The 14,572-nt window shown below is 43.2% G+C and overlaps 1 protein-coding gene across 3 annotated transcripts in view; it reads left to right on the top strand.

Moving 5' to 3' along the window:
• The window catches only part of DIAPH3 (diaphanous related formin 3), a 2,278,729-nt gene that overhangs the window by 787,524 nt on the left and 1,476,633 nt on the right, over window positions 1-14,572 (top strand). For all 3 annotated transcript variants that reach the window (XM_085621985.1, XM_085621986.1, XM_085621987.1), the window contains 2 exons: window positions 506-624; window positions 11,478-11,594. In XM_085621985.1, the coding sequence (XP_085478111.1) occupies window positions 506-624; window positions 11,478-11,594 (236 nt within the window). The remainder of the gene's footprint in view (window positions 1-505; window positions 625-11,477; window positions 11,595-14,572) is intronic.

Raw genomic sequence — 14,572 nt, 5'->3', positions numbered from 1 at the left:
TAGGGAGACCCTCTGCTCTTAGGGAGACCCTCTGCTCTTAGGGAGACCCTCTGCTCTTAGGGAGACCCTCTGCTCTTAGGGAGACCCTCTGCTCTTAGGGAGACCCTCTGCTCTTTTAACGAGACCCCCCGCTCTTAACGAGACCCTCCACTCTTAAGGAGACCCCCATTTAGTCCGGGGAGAATGAAGCTCGGACTCGGGCCTTTCTCACATTCTGAGGGGTGCCATCATTTCACATTACGCTTTCGTATGTGGCCCCTTTGTCTCTCCATCTATTGCAATCGATAAGCACCGTGTATTAATTTTGGACCTTCATTTTAAGATGCCGCGAGAGCCCGCGGTCCTTAAAGCACAGCTTGATGCACGAGCCCAAATTACTTTCGTACCAGGAGATAATTAAACTAGAAGCAGGTCCGCTGGTGTGCCGCGCGCCTTTTTGTTTTTGAACAATTAATTGAAATGTGCCATTGAGAGACAGGCAGTAATGTGTGACTTTGTGCCGCAGCAACTGAAGCTGATTAAGAACGATGCTCTGGACATCCAGCTCCGCGTCTTCGATGAGCACCAGGAGGAGGACATGATGGAGTTCGCGCATCGCTTGGAAGACATCCGGTCTGAAGTGGAATATCCTTTCATGGCGCGAGAGAATCACGGCCCGAAAACTCTCTGCATCTATCGAGTTTTTCGTATTTTTTTTTCCAGGTTGCGTGCACAGACTGCCGCCTTTGCTGGAATGTATGATCTGTGCTGGAGTGTATGCTCTGTGTTGCCTGTGCTGGAATGCATGCTCTGTGTTGCCTGTGCTGGAATGCATGCTCTGTGTTGCCTGTGCTGGAATGCATGCTCTGTGTTGCCTGTGCTGGAATGCATGCTCTGTGTTGCCTGTGCTGGAATGCATGCTCTGTGTTGCCTGTGCTGGAATGCATGCTCTGTGTTGCCTGTGATGGAATGCATGCTCTGTGTTGCCTGTGCTGGAATGCATGCTCTGTGTTGCCTGTGTTGGAATGCATGCTCTGTGTTGCCTGTTTTGGAATGCATGCTCTGTTTTGCCTGTGCTGGAATGCATGCTCTGTGTTGCCTGTGCTGGAATGCATGCTCTGTGTTGCCTGTGCTGGAATGCATGCTCTGTGTTGCCTGTGCTGGAATGCATGCTCTGTGTTGCCTGTGTTGGAATGCATGCTCTGTGTTGCCTGTGCTGGAATGCATGCTTTGTGTTGCCTGCGCTGAAATGCATGCTCTGTTTTGCCTGTGCTGGAATGCATGCTCTGTGTTGCCTATGCTGGAATGCATGCTCTGTGTTGCCTATGCTGGAATGCATGCTATGTGTTGTCTGTGCTAGAATGTATGCTCTGTGTTGCCTGTGCTAGATGTTGATCACACACTATTGTCCATCTCCACACCATTTCTCTCTCCAGCCACGTCTGCTCAGGCCCATACACTTCTGAACAAAATATCTCAGATTGTACAAGCCAGGGATGTAACCAGCTAATTGGTGTATGATTGTTACAAATATTTTAAAATCCGCGCAGGGGCCTGCAGAGCTGCTCAACACAGTAAGTGAAAACCATAGATTGCGCTTCAGTCTCTCACACGGCCTCATCCACCACATTGCTATAGACTGCGTCCAACATTATGGAAACCTCACTGGTCACCCATCCACCCGCACACCCTACACAGCGTAGCATGCTGCCCTTGCAGTCAAGCCCTTCTGTACCCCACATAGGGGTCGTAAGTGCTGTATAAGTTTTGCAACATAATACTGAGTGAAGTAAGTGAGAGGTTAGTATAGGGGTTGTGGCTGTTCATCACCTCTGGCCAGTAGTCTCTCCTTTCAGTCACTTATGCTTGGATGGCAACTTCTTATAGCCGCCACAGGCGTGCGTGGAGTCTGTGTGTCTGTTCAGCAACTAAAATGTAAATCTTCAGGCAACCAGTGTCTTTACTTACAAATGCAATATTTCAAAATGAAGAGAGGTCATGAACGCATAAAGGATAGAAATGCTACAATATTATTTTAGTATCTATATTCAAGAATATACACTCACATGACATATACATAAATATATATAAAACACAGCTCTAAAACAGACCAGTACAGTCATCGACAACTGTCATAACCCTTACACATTCATAAATTGTACTTATTAAACAAATAATGGCGTTCCAAAATATTTATAGATCACTTTCATGTTGATATGCAAGTCCTAAACTGAAAGATAACCATTCAACCATATATTTTCTTATATAGATCGAGATTTGGCACATGACACAAATTTCAATGGCCAAATATCATGACAATTGATGAATGTATTGTAGCTGGAGGGAATGATACACTCAGAAGATCTCTCAATTCGCTCACTTCACCAGCCCAGTTCAGCCCGAGGCAAATGCAAATCAGTCTTGACCCTGTTCCTCATGGTAACAGTATAATCTCACAACAGGGTCTCTAAGGGAGGAATTGTTACCATTCAATGTACCACTCCAAATAATCCTATTCACAACAGGCACCTAATGGAAAATTCTTTAATGTTCAGATAAACAATGTGCCTAGATTCTCAAAGTTGGGCATCTGCTTTTTAAAGACGAGAAACCTCACTCACCACTGGGGTGACATGCTTCATCATTGGGTTCCCTCTTGCACATAGTGCCCGCAAGGTGCACTATGTGGGCTACAACTCAACCAATGGAGAGGAGCGTGAGGTGTTTTGTAACTCCACTGGAAAACAGTGACTGAGGGGCAGAGTGCAAATCAAATCAAAAGTGACTTATAAACATCTCAGAAGGAAACAAAACTTTAATAACTTTCCTAATGGATGTAATTAAAAAGTAGTGTGACAATAGGTATAAAGATATTTCCTATCTGACTAGGTCAACATGTTTCTGCTGGGTGACAAAAAGTTCATAGCATTCGTCAGGACCACTGTCTTGTCACTCTGCTATAAAGTGAAGAAAACAAAAACCATACTTATATCATGTATACGTATCAGAGAGACCAACTGCAGTCTGGTCTTCTATCTGGAATACAGAAAATATCATAAAATAAATCAAACACATTGTAATAACCAAACAACTCATGCCCAAGTGATGTGAAAAAATGTGACAACAAAATCACCACTGTGAAAAACCACATGAGTCTATAATCTCACCAATTTTAGATAAGAATGTCCTCCTCTATCTAATTCAGGTCCTTTTCAATATGTGGGTCCCTAAAAGGTAGGGTCAAGTAACACACATCAGTCGTGAGGGAACCGACTTCCTAAAAAACATTAGGCAGATAAAGTATCCCAAAGAAAATTAGTTGTTCTCATGATGTCACTAAGAAAACTTATTCTCAACTTATAGCCCATCTATTTAGCTCCCTTTCATTAAAAAGTGGCCACAAAAATAACAATCAAATATCATTATTATTCCGATATGGCCACACTTAAAAAAAAAAAGGGGGGAGAGAAGAATTTACAATAAACCCCTAACTTCACCCATCTTGTCCATTATGTCACACGCTCACTCGTGTAGGCAGTCTACATTTTTCGTTCGTAGCCGCCCGCTCTCTATGAGCAGAGTCTTATCTACACAATCTATAATTACTCGCATGCAGCGGACATATCCTCTTGCCCTTTTTCCAGCTAATATCTACTTGTGGACTCACCGAATAACGCCACATAGATCGCCTTATTTCGGGGCCAGGAGTGGGAGGAAAAATGCCGGCTTCTCAACGCCATTTAAACATATCCCCCTGATACAACCCGAAAATGAAGCTAAGCACATCCGGTTTACAGGTTGCATATTGCGTATGTCAATTTTGCCATAAAATTAAGCATACACTTACCGTAATAGCGTTCATATCAAATAAAGAACTATGTTCAAACCGCTTCTATAACAAATAATATTAGCAATTTCGGAAAGAAAAAGGAGGTGAGGACTGAATGTTCGTTGTTACATTCAAACATACTGCATTATGGGTAGTGTAGGTTGGAAATGTGAATGTTAGGTCAGGCACAATAGCAATATGGAAATTAAAACAAATGCTATATATAAAAGAAGAAACAGCCTGGATGAGATACAAAAGAGTGTATAACGAACAGCATTAGGAGAAGCAGCATATCAAACTTAACTGTAATATCAAGGGATCATTTAAATTACAGTATATTCCATGGTATATCATCGTTTAATCCCACAATATGACTTTTTAACCGGAACACCCATCTTTGTTCCTTATACAGGAGTACTCTATCCAGAGGCCCCATATTAATGTCATATCTAGGTTTGTCTATGATTGTCCAAGTAAAATCATTTTCAGTATGCGCCTTGTCCATGAAATGTTTAGTCATTCGGGTATTAGTTTTTTTACACCGAAATGCACTGCGGTGTTCCACTATCCGTAATTTTACTTTCCTAGTGGTCATACCAATATAAATCAATGAACAAGGACATTTAATCATGTATATGACCCCACTCGTGTTACAATTTGTGTGTGAGTTCAATTGCCACGGGGTCTGAAGACCTAAATCCAACTGGGTCACTTTTTTTGTATACGGACATACTGAACACGATCCACACGGAAAATGTCCTATCACAGGTGTGGACCCCCAAAGTGTGGTTTGTCTCTTGTCCTGTGTTACAGCTCTCGGTCTAGTGTGTACTAGCAAGTCTCAAAGATTACTACTTCGCTTAAAAGCAAACAAAGGTCTTTCTAAAGATAGTTCTCCGATATTCAAAATATGGCAAGCTTTATTAATGGCTTTTTTTAACATTATCTGACAGACTGCTAAAAGTGGTCACACAGACCATGCTTTTATTATCAGATTTATCATGGGATTCAAGAAGAGCCTCTCGATGGTTATTGCGTGCTCTCTTCTGTACCCCATGTATCAGCCTGCTCGGGTAATTTCTAGCTAGCAGTTCTTCACTCAGGTTCCTGGCATGTATCCTATATTGTGACAACTCACTACAATTCCTACGTAGCCTTAGGAATTGACCTACTGGTAGGTTATTTAGTAAGGCTCGTGGGTGGAAACTATAATAACTCAACAAGGAGTTCCTAGCCATAGGCTTCTGATATAGTTCAGTTTGTATTTTCCCATTCTTAGGCTATAGCCGTAGATGAAGATATGAAACAGAACTGTTGCTAGACTCACCAGTAAATTTCAAATTGGCATCCTGATTGTTAAGCCATTGGGAGAAAAGATCTAGAGATCCCTGGTCATCATCCCAAATGACCAGGATATCATCTATGTATCGTCTCCACAATTTAAGGCGTTGTACAAAGGGATTATTAGTCTCAAAAATGACCTTGGTCTCAAAACCGTACATATACATATTGGCCATACTGGGGGCACACGTACTGCCCATCGAAGTGCCAGTTGTTTGCCAGTACAGTGCCCCCTCATAGCCCCAAAAATTTTCTTTGAGTGCCAATTTTGCACACTGCATTACAAACACATTTGGTGTGGAATCATCTCGTGGATGACTCTCAAGTAGTTGTGCAATAATTTCAAGAGTGTCATCCTGTGGAATGTTCCTATAAAGGGATTCCACATCGTATGTGACCATCAACTCTGTTGTAGGATCAAAAGGTGTTGTTTCTAACAAAGAGAGAACATGTTTAGTATCCTGCAAATAGGAAGCCATTTCTGCAACTATAGGACGTAAAAAATGGTCTCCGAACTTACATAACGGCTCAAGGATAGAGCCAATACCAGACACTATCGGTCTCCCTGGAGGAGGTCTTTGTGGCTTATGTATTTTAGGGAGAACGTAAAATGCCGGTATTTTGGGATCTTTTGGTATCAAAAATTCAGACTCACTTTTAGTAATCCAATTTCGTTCTTTACCTTCTTTCACTAATGTACCAATCTGTGCTCGTAGTCTAGGAGTAGGATCCTGTGTGATCAAAGTATAAAATTTGGGATCACTAAGTTGACTCAAACATTCATTACGGTAAGGTGTCGTATCCCTAAGGACAGTGGCCCCGCCCTTATCGGCCGGTTTTATAGTAACGTTTGTCGTTACCAAGTGTCTGAATACATCTCCTTTCTTCATTAGAAATGTTGCAGTAGATTTTCTTGGTAAACTGTAAGCTGGATTCATACGTTTTAAGCACTGCCTTCTCAAAGGTATTAACCTCTGAGGGTACTTGTAGTAATGAAGGTAGGAAAGTAGATCTATTCCTCAAACCTGTATTGGGAGTGATACTGCTAACATCTTGTCCCAAATTGGAAAAGAAAAAATGCAATCTCACTTTCCGAAAAAATTCAGCTAGTTCTTTATGGACTATAAAATTGTCCCCCAAATTAGTGCGAACAAAACCAAGTCCTTTCGATAGAACCGTATGTTCCAAATCTGTAAGTATCTTAGAACTGAGATTGACCACTAGACATTCTGGTCGCTTGTGGATGCTGTCATGCTCCGAGTCACTCTCTGTTCTATTGTCTGGTTCCATCTCACTTGTTGCTTGCTGACCGGCCCTCGTCCTCTGTTGTTGCCTCTCAGTCGTCCTCTTCTGCCTCTGGCTTGACCAAAAAAAGGTGGATAATTTGGACCTCCAAAAGAGGGACCGGGAAAGAAAGGAGGTGGTGATGGATATGGCCAAGATGGATGAGGCCACCATGGAGTATGTGGGGGATATGCTTGTATATTTCCCCTTCCTCGTCTCACAGAATTCATAGGAGTATATTCCGGATCTGAGTCATTAGAATCACTCCACTCATCTGAATTCGAAGTTAATTCATCTGTGTCTCTACGCCATCCTCTTACACCTTTCCTACCTTTCTTCTTATCAAGGGTGGTTTGAAAATCATCGGAAATGTAGGGATATACTTTCTCCAGAGTAAACCTATCAAGATCCTTCTTCAATTTGTTAACTTTAAACTTCACAAGATCATCCTTGATCTCATTAAGATTTTTCGAAATTTCTTCTAATTTCTTTTTGTACATAGTGATCTGGATACCCGATTTTAGTTTAATTTCCAAAGTTTGAATCTCAAGTGCTAGAAGATCGGCTGTTTCCTTAGCTGTATTTATAATTAGGACCAACCAATCCCTAGTACAACGCCATGCTATCTTCGACCAATTAGTTAAAAAGACTTTATTGTCTAGGAAAAGTCTCGGAACATTGGCCACTAGCAATCCTGGGGGTGCTATATTGCCTCTCAAATATTCTGTAAGTATTGCGGCATGCAAAATAGTTCTGACATGCTGCTTCTTGGTATTACTGAGTTTCGTCCACTCTTATGTATTGGAGAGGTCTGAGAGATGTGTGTGTCTAGGATACTAGATGTTTGTAGAATAGCCTGGACCATGTCATCATCAAATGCTAGTCCAGTATTATCTGCCATATTAACGTTATCTAAAAACAGAACCGACGCAACCAAAAATGTGTGACTAATAAAGCATATAAAACTAACAAAAAGGAACCCACAGCCAACAGCTGTGCTATATATAATCTCACAACAGGGTCTCTAAGGGAGGAATTGTTACCATTCAATGTACCACTCCAAATAATCCTATTCACAACAGGTACCTAATGGAAAATTCTTTAATGTTTAGATAAACAATGTGCCTAGATTCTCAAAGTTGGGCATCTGCTTTTTAAAGACGAGAATTTTCCATTAGGTACCTGTTGTGAATAGGATCTCATGGTAACAGTCCAGCCCGAACTGCCATGCCAGGTCATCCCTGGACCGGAAACAAGCATGTTGGGACCGGTTTCGGGGTAACACCCCTCATCAGCCAGGCTAGCTTGAATCCAGGGGCAAAGTGAGCAAGGGACCCACGTCTGGGCATACCCTGCCAACTTAGGGCAAACAAAGCAAACACAAGGAGATGATGGACGGAGCGCTGAAACTTTTCAGACACTCACCCCAGTCACAGATCTGAGTTGAATCCATCATCGTTCTTTAGCTCATTTTACCACCCCAGTTCAGACCCAGCCATATGCAAATCAGTCTTGACCCTATTTCTATTGAGAGGCATTGGTAAGGGGGCTGCTAGTCATCCACTTGGTCGTCGATGCACATGTTCACATAACACTACTACCTTGACAGTGTGGTCTGATGGGAGGGCCATTTTGCCCGATTGGTCCTGCAAGATCTTCTGGTATTAATTCTTAAGGTGAGGAATGTGTAGTTGTTTCTGCGTCTTTCTCTATGTAACCACACATTCCTCAAGGCCCTCCCACCCGCCTGTACTGTGGAGTGGACTTCTGAACATCAGAATAAGGCTCCAAGCTAGATTTTGGCATCCTATCATGGAAATTTGTTTGAAGGGCTCTACGAAGGAGAAGAATAAGAAACTGTATCCAGTCACTAATTGGGCTGTATGGCGCCATTGCAGAGGCACCTGCAGCACCTGTCAGCATGTAGGGCAATTACTGGGATAATTCTCCAAACCCTGTCTGGTACTTGGGGGGGATTCTTAACATGAGTACTCTGTGGATAGGTAGAACATCCACCAGAAATAGCATTACCATAGGTAAATAAATTGTTCTTTTGCACCTTGAACATAACGTCTACAAATTTAAAGGGATGAGACATAAATATGATGACTGAAAGATGCTTGAAAGAGGAATTCTGCACAGGAAAAAGGGTGATCATCTGAAGCATGAGCAAATGGGTCAAAATAAGCAATTCCAATGCGATTTTTCTCAGGCATTGGTAGATGTAAATTACACAGCCAATATTAACTGCTGAAAATTTCAGTTGACAAGTCATTTTATTCTGTATTCAGTAGCAAAGCGCATATTGTTTTTGGGATATTGAGTTCTTGCTTGTTTTACAGGTGATATTCTTGGAACCACTCATTGAAATCATTAAAAACCATCAGACCGCAACAAAATCATAACAGATAAGCAACCCTGTTTTAAAATACAGCTGAAATCAACCGACATTTTCTCCAGGATCTAGTAAAGCGATATTGGTAACAGTGCTTAGCTTGTGCCAGTGGTTTCTGGTGCTCGGCACCGTCACTTATGACAGTTTGCCTTGCCACCTGGTGGCACTGTTGGTCTGATTTAGAGGTTAGCTCGACAACAGTTGTTTATTAATTCACTGTACATTAAAAAGGACTGATACCTTCTGCCTAATCCATTCTTATAGCTTTGGGGGCCTGCAATAGTCTGTATTGTCACACTTGTAGGAGTGTGATGGCAGTAGTTGTGTTAGTACTGTCATTGGCAGCGCTGGCAGTGGGTGGTGCAAGCTGCAGTAGCCTCCTGACCAGGGACCCGGCCCTTATTTATTTCTTTTTGTGTAAATTAAGAACTGATTGGTAGTGCACCTCGCCTTGCAAGTGTTGACCCTTGCACACCAGCGACGCCTGTGGACAGCTTCAGGCTGCCCAGCAGAAGCTTCTCGCCATCTTAGTGACGCAAGCGGCCACAGGGCAGCACTGCAGCGCACAAATGCAAAGTCTACCGCAAGCATTGGTTAAAAGGACACAACGGCAAATGAATTCGCGGTCTGTTGTGATTGCATGGATTTTGAACTTGCTTGTGAGGTGTTTTGCAACATATGTCTGTTAGAAGAAATATGTATGTCTGTGAAATTGTTAAAGATATAGATGTGTATGTTGTAAATAAGATGATTTTTAAAATATTAAAAATATGGTCGTTGTTTTTTAAACAATTGTTCTAACATTTGAGTAAATGTTACTCTTAAGTGTTTTGGCCACCCAATTTAGCACCCTTAAATACAAAAAAGGTGGAATGTGCTCAATGGAAAGCTGGCGATGTCTAGTGTTGGCCCTTCTGTTGCAAAGTAAGAAGCGCATCGCCATATCCTCGAAAGCTACATTACTTTTTTTTGTACATTGGCAAGTTGACTCCAAGAATTAGATCATTGGAAGAAGCTTGCTTCTGTGTATTTCAGAACATATAGAAAGCTTTTTTCTTTATACATGTGTAAATGTAGCATGAATTCTTTAGCTCCTTTCTTTTAACTTAATAGACAATTGTTTCCGTGTTTGACATTTAAGTGCAGTTGTACAGGCTGAGCCTCGCAGTGCACCACAGGTCTGCCCCGGCACAGAGCAACGCAAGTTCTGCTGCAGATGACCCTCTGTGGGCCTGTGCCATGCTGCCCCCTGCCTGCGGCACACGCAGCTGCAACCTTTGGTGCCCATATGTGGTGCGAAGCCCATAGGCTGGCTCCATTGCCCCCTTCCGAAGGCTGACTTAAACTTAGAGTCAACCTGCCCTCACTGTCCAGTCACTAACCAGCTGTATTGCTGACTGATTCAAATTGTCACTGCATCAGAGCAATGGCTGTAGAGTACCCACACAAGGCTCTCTCAGTGCATTTATCATGTGTTCATTTCGGGGCATCTGACACACAGCCAAAACTGTCTGTCAGATCTTAAAAGGTAACGTTTATTCTACTGACCCTGGACAGTGCCTGTGGGCAGAAGGAGCTTTTGGGCTTCCTGGCACTTAGTGTATCTGCTTTACACACAGGAATGCTCCTGGAAGTATTGAAAGTGTTGGTGGGAATGACTGTTTTCTGATCCTGTCAAACTTATCAGAAGTAAACAGAGCGAGCCTGCTAGGATACCTTCGGGAGAAATGATTTGGTGCTACTGAAAACCGTGCCTAAGGCTGCGAGTCTGTATTATTCCTGTTTGCACAATTGAAGCATTGTGTCTTTATTTAAAAATCCCATACTAATTCGTAGCCACCTTCTCGTGCAATTGAAAGATGCGCGTTAGTCCACCCCACTAGGACCTGTTGTGTTTGGCTGACATGCAAAAAACGGTATTACAAATAAAAACTCAAGATTCAACAGGCAATTAACCGATTATTTAGTCTTTCGAGGTGGTTGAAGGCTTAAGAGTCCCTCGTTGTCTTCCTGTTTCTCCTTCATTACATTTGTTAAGTAATTGCAATATAAATAAATAAAATAAATAAATAAATAAAAAGACCTATATCCATCCTAATCCAAATGTCCCCACAACACTGTACTCTTCAGGTTTTTCCCCTTCCTTCAGACCTGCTCAGTTCAGCTTGTCTTCAATCAGTAAGTCTGTAGCAGCAAAATTCTCAAGACAACTCTGTCTGAATCTCCAATTGATTGTTGCTGCCTTCAAACCCTCATGTCAGCTCGGCCTGTCTTCAGTAGCATAGACCTTGTGGCTTTCTATGTTAGGGCAAAATGAAAGTAAATGGTACTTCATAAACAGTAGGCGGAGCCCCTCAGCCGTCCATGACATTGCTGGATCCTTGCTGTTGGTCTGTTCCACTCTAATGGTCCTTTACCCAGAAGCCATCATGGGCGTGGGGGGGGGGCTCTCCAGGCTCTTTTCTCATGTAGACAACTGAAGGCCGGGGCCCAGTTTTGTAATTTGTTGGAACATTTTAGTGTATAAAGTTTTTATTTCAGCTAATTCCCAAGCAACCATGTTAAGTGAGCATGATCTCTAATGTCGTTTCTTTTTGATTGTTAAAAGGTGTATTGAAGCCTTTGTGTGTTGCTCCTTAACAAACTCACTGAGGCCAGTGACGTCTTTAACATGGTGTGGAACATGGTGAAAGACACCGGTGCCGAAGGTTATTTTCTTTCAATACTCCAGCACCTGATGTTGATCAGGAATGATTATTTTGTGAGGTAAGTTTTGTAATCGTATATGCTTTTTTTAAAATCCTGATGCGTTTGGGGCTTTGCAAGAATTGTTGTAGATTTCTTTTGTTCTTTCCAGACAAAATTAAACCACATGCATGTAATAGAACATAGGGTTCCAGATGGCTTGCTTCCACAAGCGCAAATATATTTATTTAGGTGTTGTTTTGTACATCCCGAACTCCTCCACACCGGGTTTTCGAGCACTGCAGATGTGAACAACCCAAACATTATTCCTGCTTTTAGTATGGTAGCATATCAGAACGTTTCGTCATGCATATCATTTAACAGCGCTTGTGGTGGGCTTGTAAGGTAAACGCTCTGCTGAGACTTTCGAAATGGATGCCTCATGCACAATGTTTTTATTTTATGGAGGATACCTATACCCGAAAAACAGCAGAGTGCTTTACGTATCAAAAAGGGGAATATATCCTACGGAATGCAGAGGTGCAGAATATGATGTATTTAAGTAATACATTTTCAATTGATAAGCAATTAAGTATGATTATGTACATAGATTATAGCTAGTAAATTGAATCCTAGATCATAGTGGGCAGCTGGGAGTTAAAGTGCTGGGTTGTTCAGTGCATTTGTGAGAAGGATTACACAATGCAGGAATTGTATGTCGGTGAGATGGAGTGAATGAAGAATCATTTTGCTATGTGGTGGTATTGTCGAAAGAGATGGGTCTTTATTCCTTCCGGCACTCTTGATGGTATAGAGAATCTTATACAGTGGGGGAAGGCTTGCTATTTACATATTCACTTCTTTATTCCAGTTATGTTTTTGCACTCTACACATTTTTCTCCTCTTTTCATTTTGGTCACTGTTTCAATCACTAGGTGTTGTGTTGAGGTTCTGGCGCCCCTGTGCTTGCTGCTACCCCTACTTATACACTCCGCCCCTCCCCTATAGGCTCCCCCGGTACTCTGAACCCAGCTTTTTGGCTTGGAGGAGTGCTTACACTGTGCTAATATCGGGTTGCTAGGTAACCTCCCTCTATAAGGATACACTTATGCTGCAGTGTCCTATTGATTTGCCCCTTGCTGTCTCCCATTGGGCTGGGCTGCTGTGCATGTAATCTTACCTACTTCTTGGCATCTCACAGTGCCATATTCTGCAAATCTAGCCTTGCATGTCCTGCCTCCATGAGATTGAGTCTCTGATGTTCTTTCTACTACCTGTGACTTATCCTCCGCCGAGAAGAATAAACAGGCACTAGGCTCAAAATAAACAGTTAAAAAAAATAGTCTTTAATATAAACACACAGTGCATACAAACCACGAATTAAATAATATGGTCATCATGGTTGGTATCCCAGAGTCCCTCTTTCCCTTCTAGTGGGGCTGGTTTTTCCCTATTCGGTAATGGAAGCAACTTTCAGATGTGGCCCACGCAACAAAGTCTGACTACATGCTCAGTTCGTGTAGGTTCCCAGCGGCCTGGCAGCCTAGAACTTTCTTACCAAACCCAATGGCATCCCGCGAGTGCAGGAGGACTGGGGTTCATCTTCGTGGGCCCTGACCCCTTAATGCTGGGGGCCACAGCCTCACGCTGTCTTTTCCCAATGACTCATCGTGCCGTCACTGTCTCCGGACAGCCTGCACCAGTGTCTGACTTCTCATTCATGGCTCACTTGGTTGTTGGTAAATGTTACTATGGCAGTGGTGTTCTACGGCTCGTCTGGCTGATCATCCAGCTGGGATCCTCTTGAAAAAAATGTTCCAGGGCAGTGACTTCTGTCATATGTGGGTCACCAACTTTACACAGCAAGTGCGACTGCCCTAACTTGACGGTGCCCCACACCTGGTAAATAGGGGTTGCTGAATTCCACTAGGTAAATGGCTCTCACACTTGCAATGGTCGCGACTGGACTAGGCTCACTGGGATGCACGTGACAGGATCCCCACTCCACCTCTCTCCCTCCAGGCACTCTCCTCTTCCTCCTCCTCACAGGGTTCGCTGGTCTTGGCAGGCAGACAAGCAGAAGTTTGGTGCTCCTTGCTCAGGGAAAGGGGTCTTGACTTCCTGGGTGATGGTCCCTTAACCAGCAGTGAGGCCAGCAGCCCTTGGCCCCCTAGTCCTGGTTACAGTAGCTAGAAGTGTTGGTTAACCTCTTTCCTCGCTGCTGCACAGCCCTGTTGAACAACTGGTGGGCCTCGTTCTCCCATCTTCATAGTTCATATTCAGCCATGTCAGTGATTTAATGTCTGGTCCTTTGAAATTCGTGTTGTGGGTGTCGACTACTTTGAGGTGTCTTCTCTTCTGTCCTGTTAGTTTTAAAAGAGACAGTCCGCCACATCAGGAGTGTCTGCAGTTTGGATTGACCCACCACACAGGCCAAGGGAGTAACCTGGATTCACACTAGTCTTTCAGCCTCCACCGAAATATGCCTCACATAGTTTCAAAGGCCTAAGCCCTTCTGTCTATTGTGATTCCTTTTCCTACAGTTCCAAACCTATCACACCCACTATCTCACCTGACAATTAGCCCGGGCCCCACTGACCAGTAACTCTTTCTTGAATCAAAGCAACCTTTCATGTGAACAGAGTGAGTCCTGCTCCTTTCCCTGCAGTGTGTGTTCCCACACCAGACCTCAGGCATGTCCGCAGTCCTCACCTCCAAATGGCCTTTCTAGGCTGTGGGTTTTCAAAATGAAAACCCATGAACTGTCCACTAGGGGCACATACATGCCAGCACGCAAGCGCAATGCGTTGCACAGCACTACATATGTACATCATGTAGGCCAAGAGTGAGTTAAGTACATAGCTGCGGAGCTTTACATGAGTGGGACAGTAGGCACGACTCCCATGACACGGGTAAGTAGGCCTGTACACACTTCTAACTCCTATAAAAAAAATAAAACTGATATGCAGTCACCACCATGCTCGTGGCACTTAACTCGCGGCAAGCGCTATAGCCCTTCCTCACTATGAGGATAGTGCTTGGGACGCCCCTCCTGGTCT

This window comes from Triturus cristatus, chromosome 8, assembly GCF_964204655.1.
Source record: "Triturus cristatus chromosome 8, aTriCri1.1, whole genome shotgun sequence".
In the NCBI taxonomy this organism is placed as follows: Eukaryota; Metazoa; Chordata; class Amphibia; order Caudata; family Salamandridae; genus Triturus; species Triturus cristatus.
This window is presented reverse-complemented; position numbering and strand designations above follow the sequence as displayed.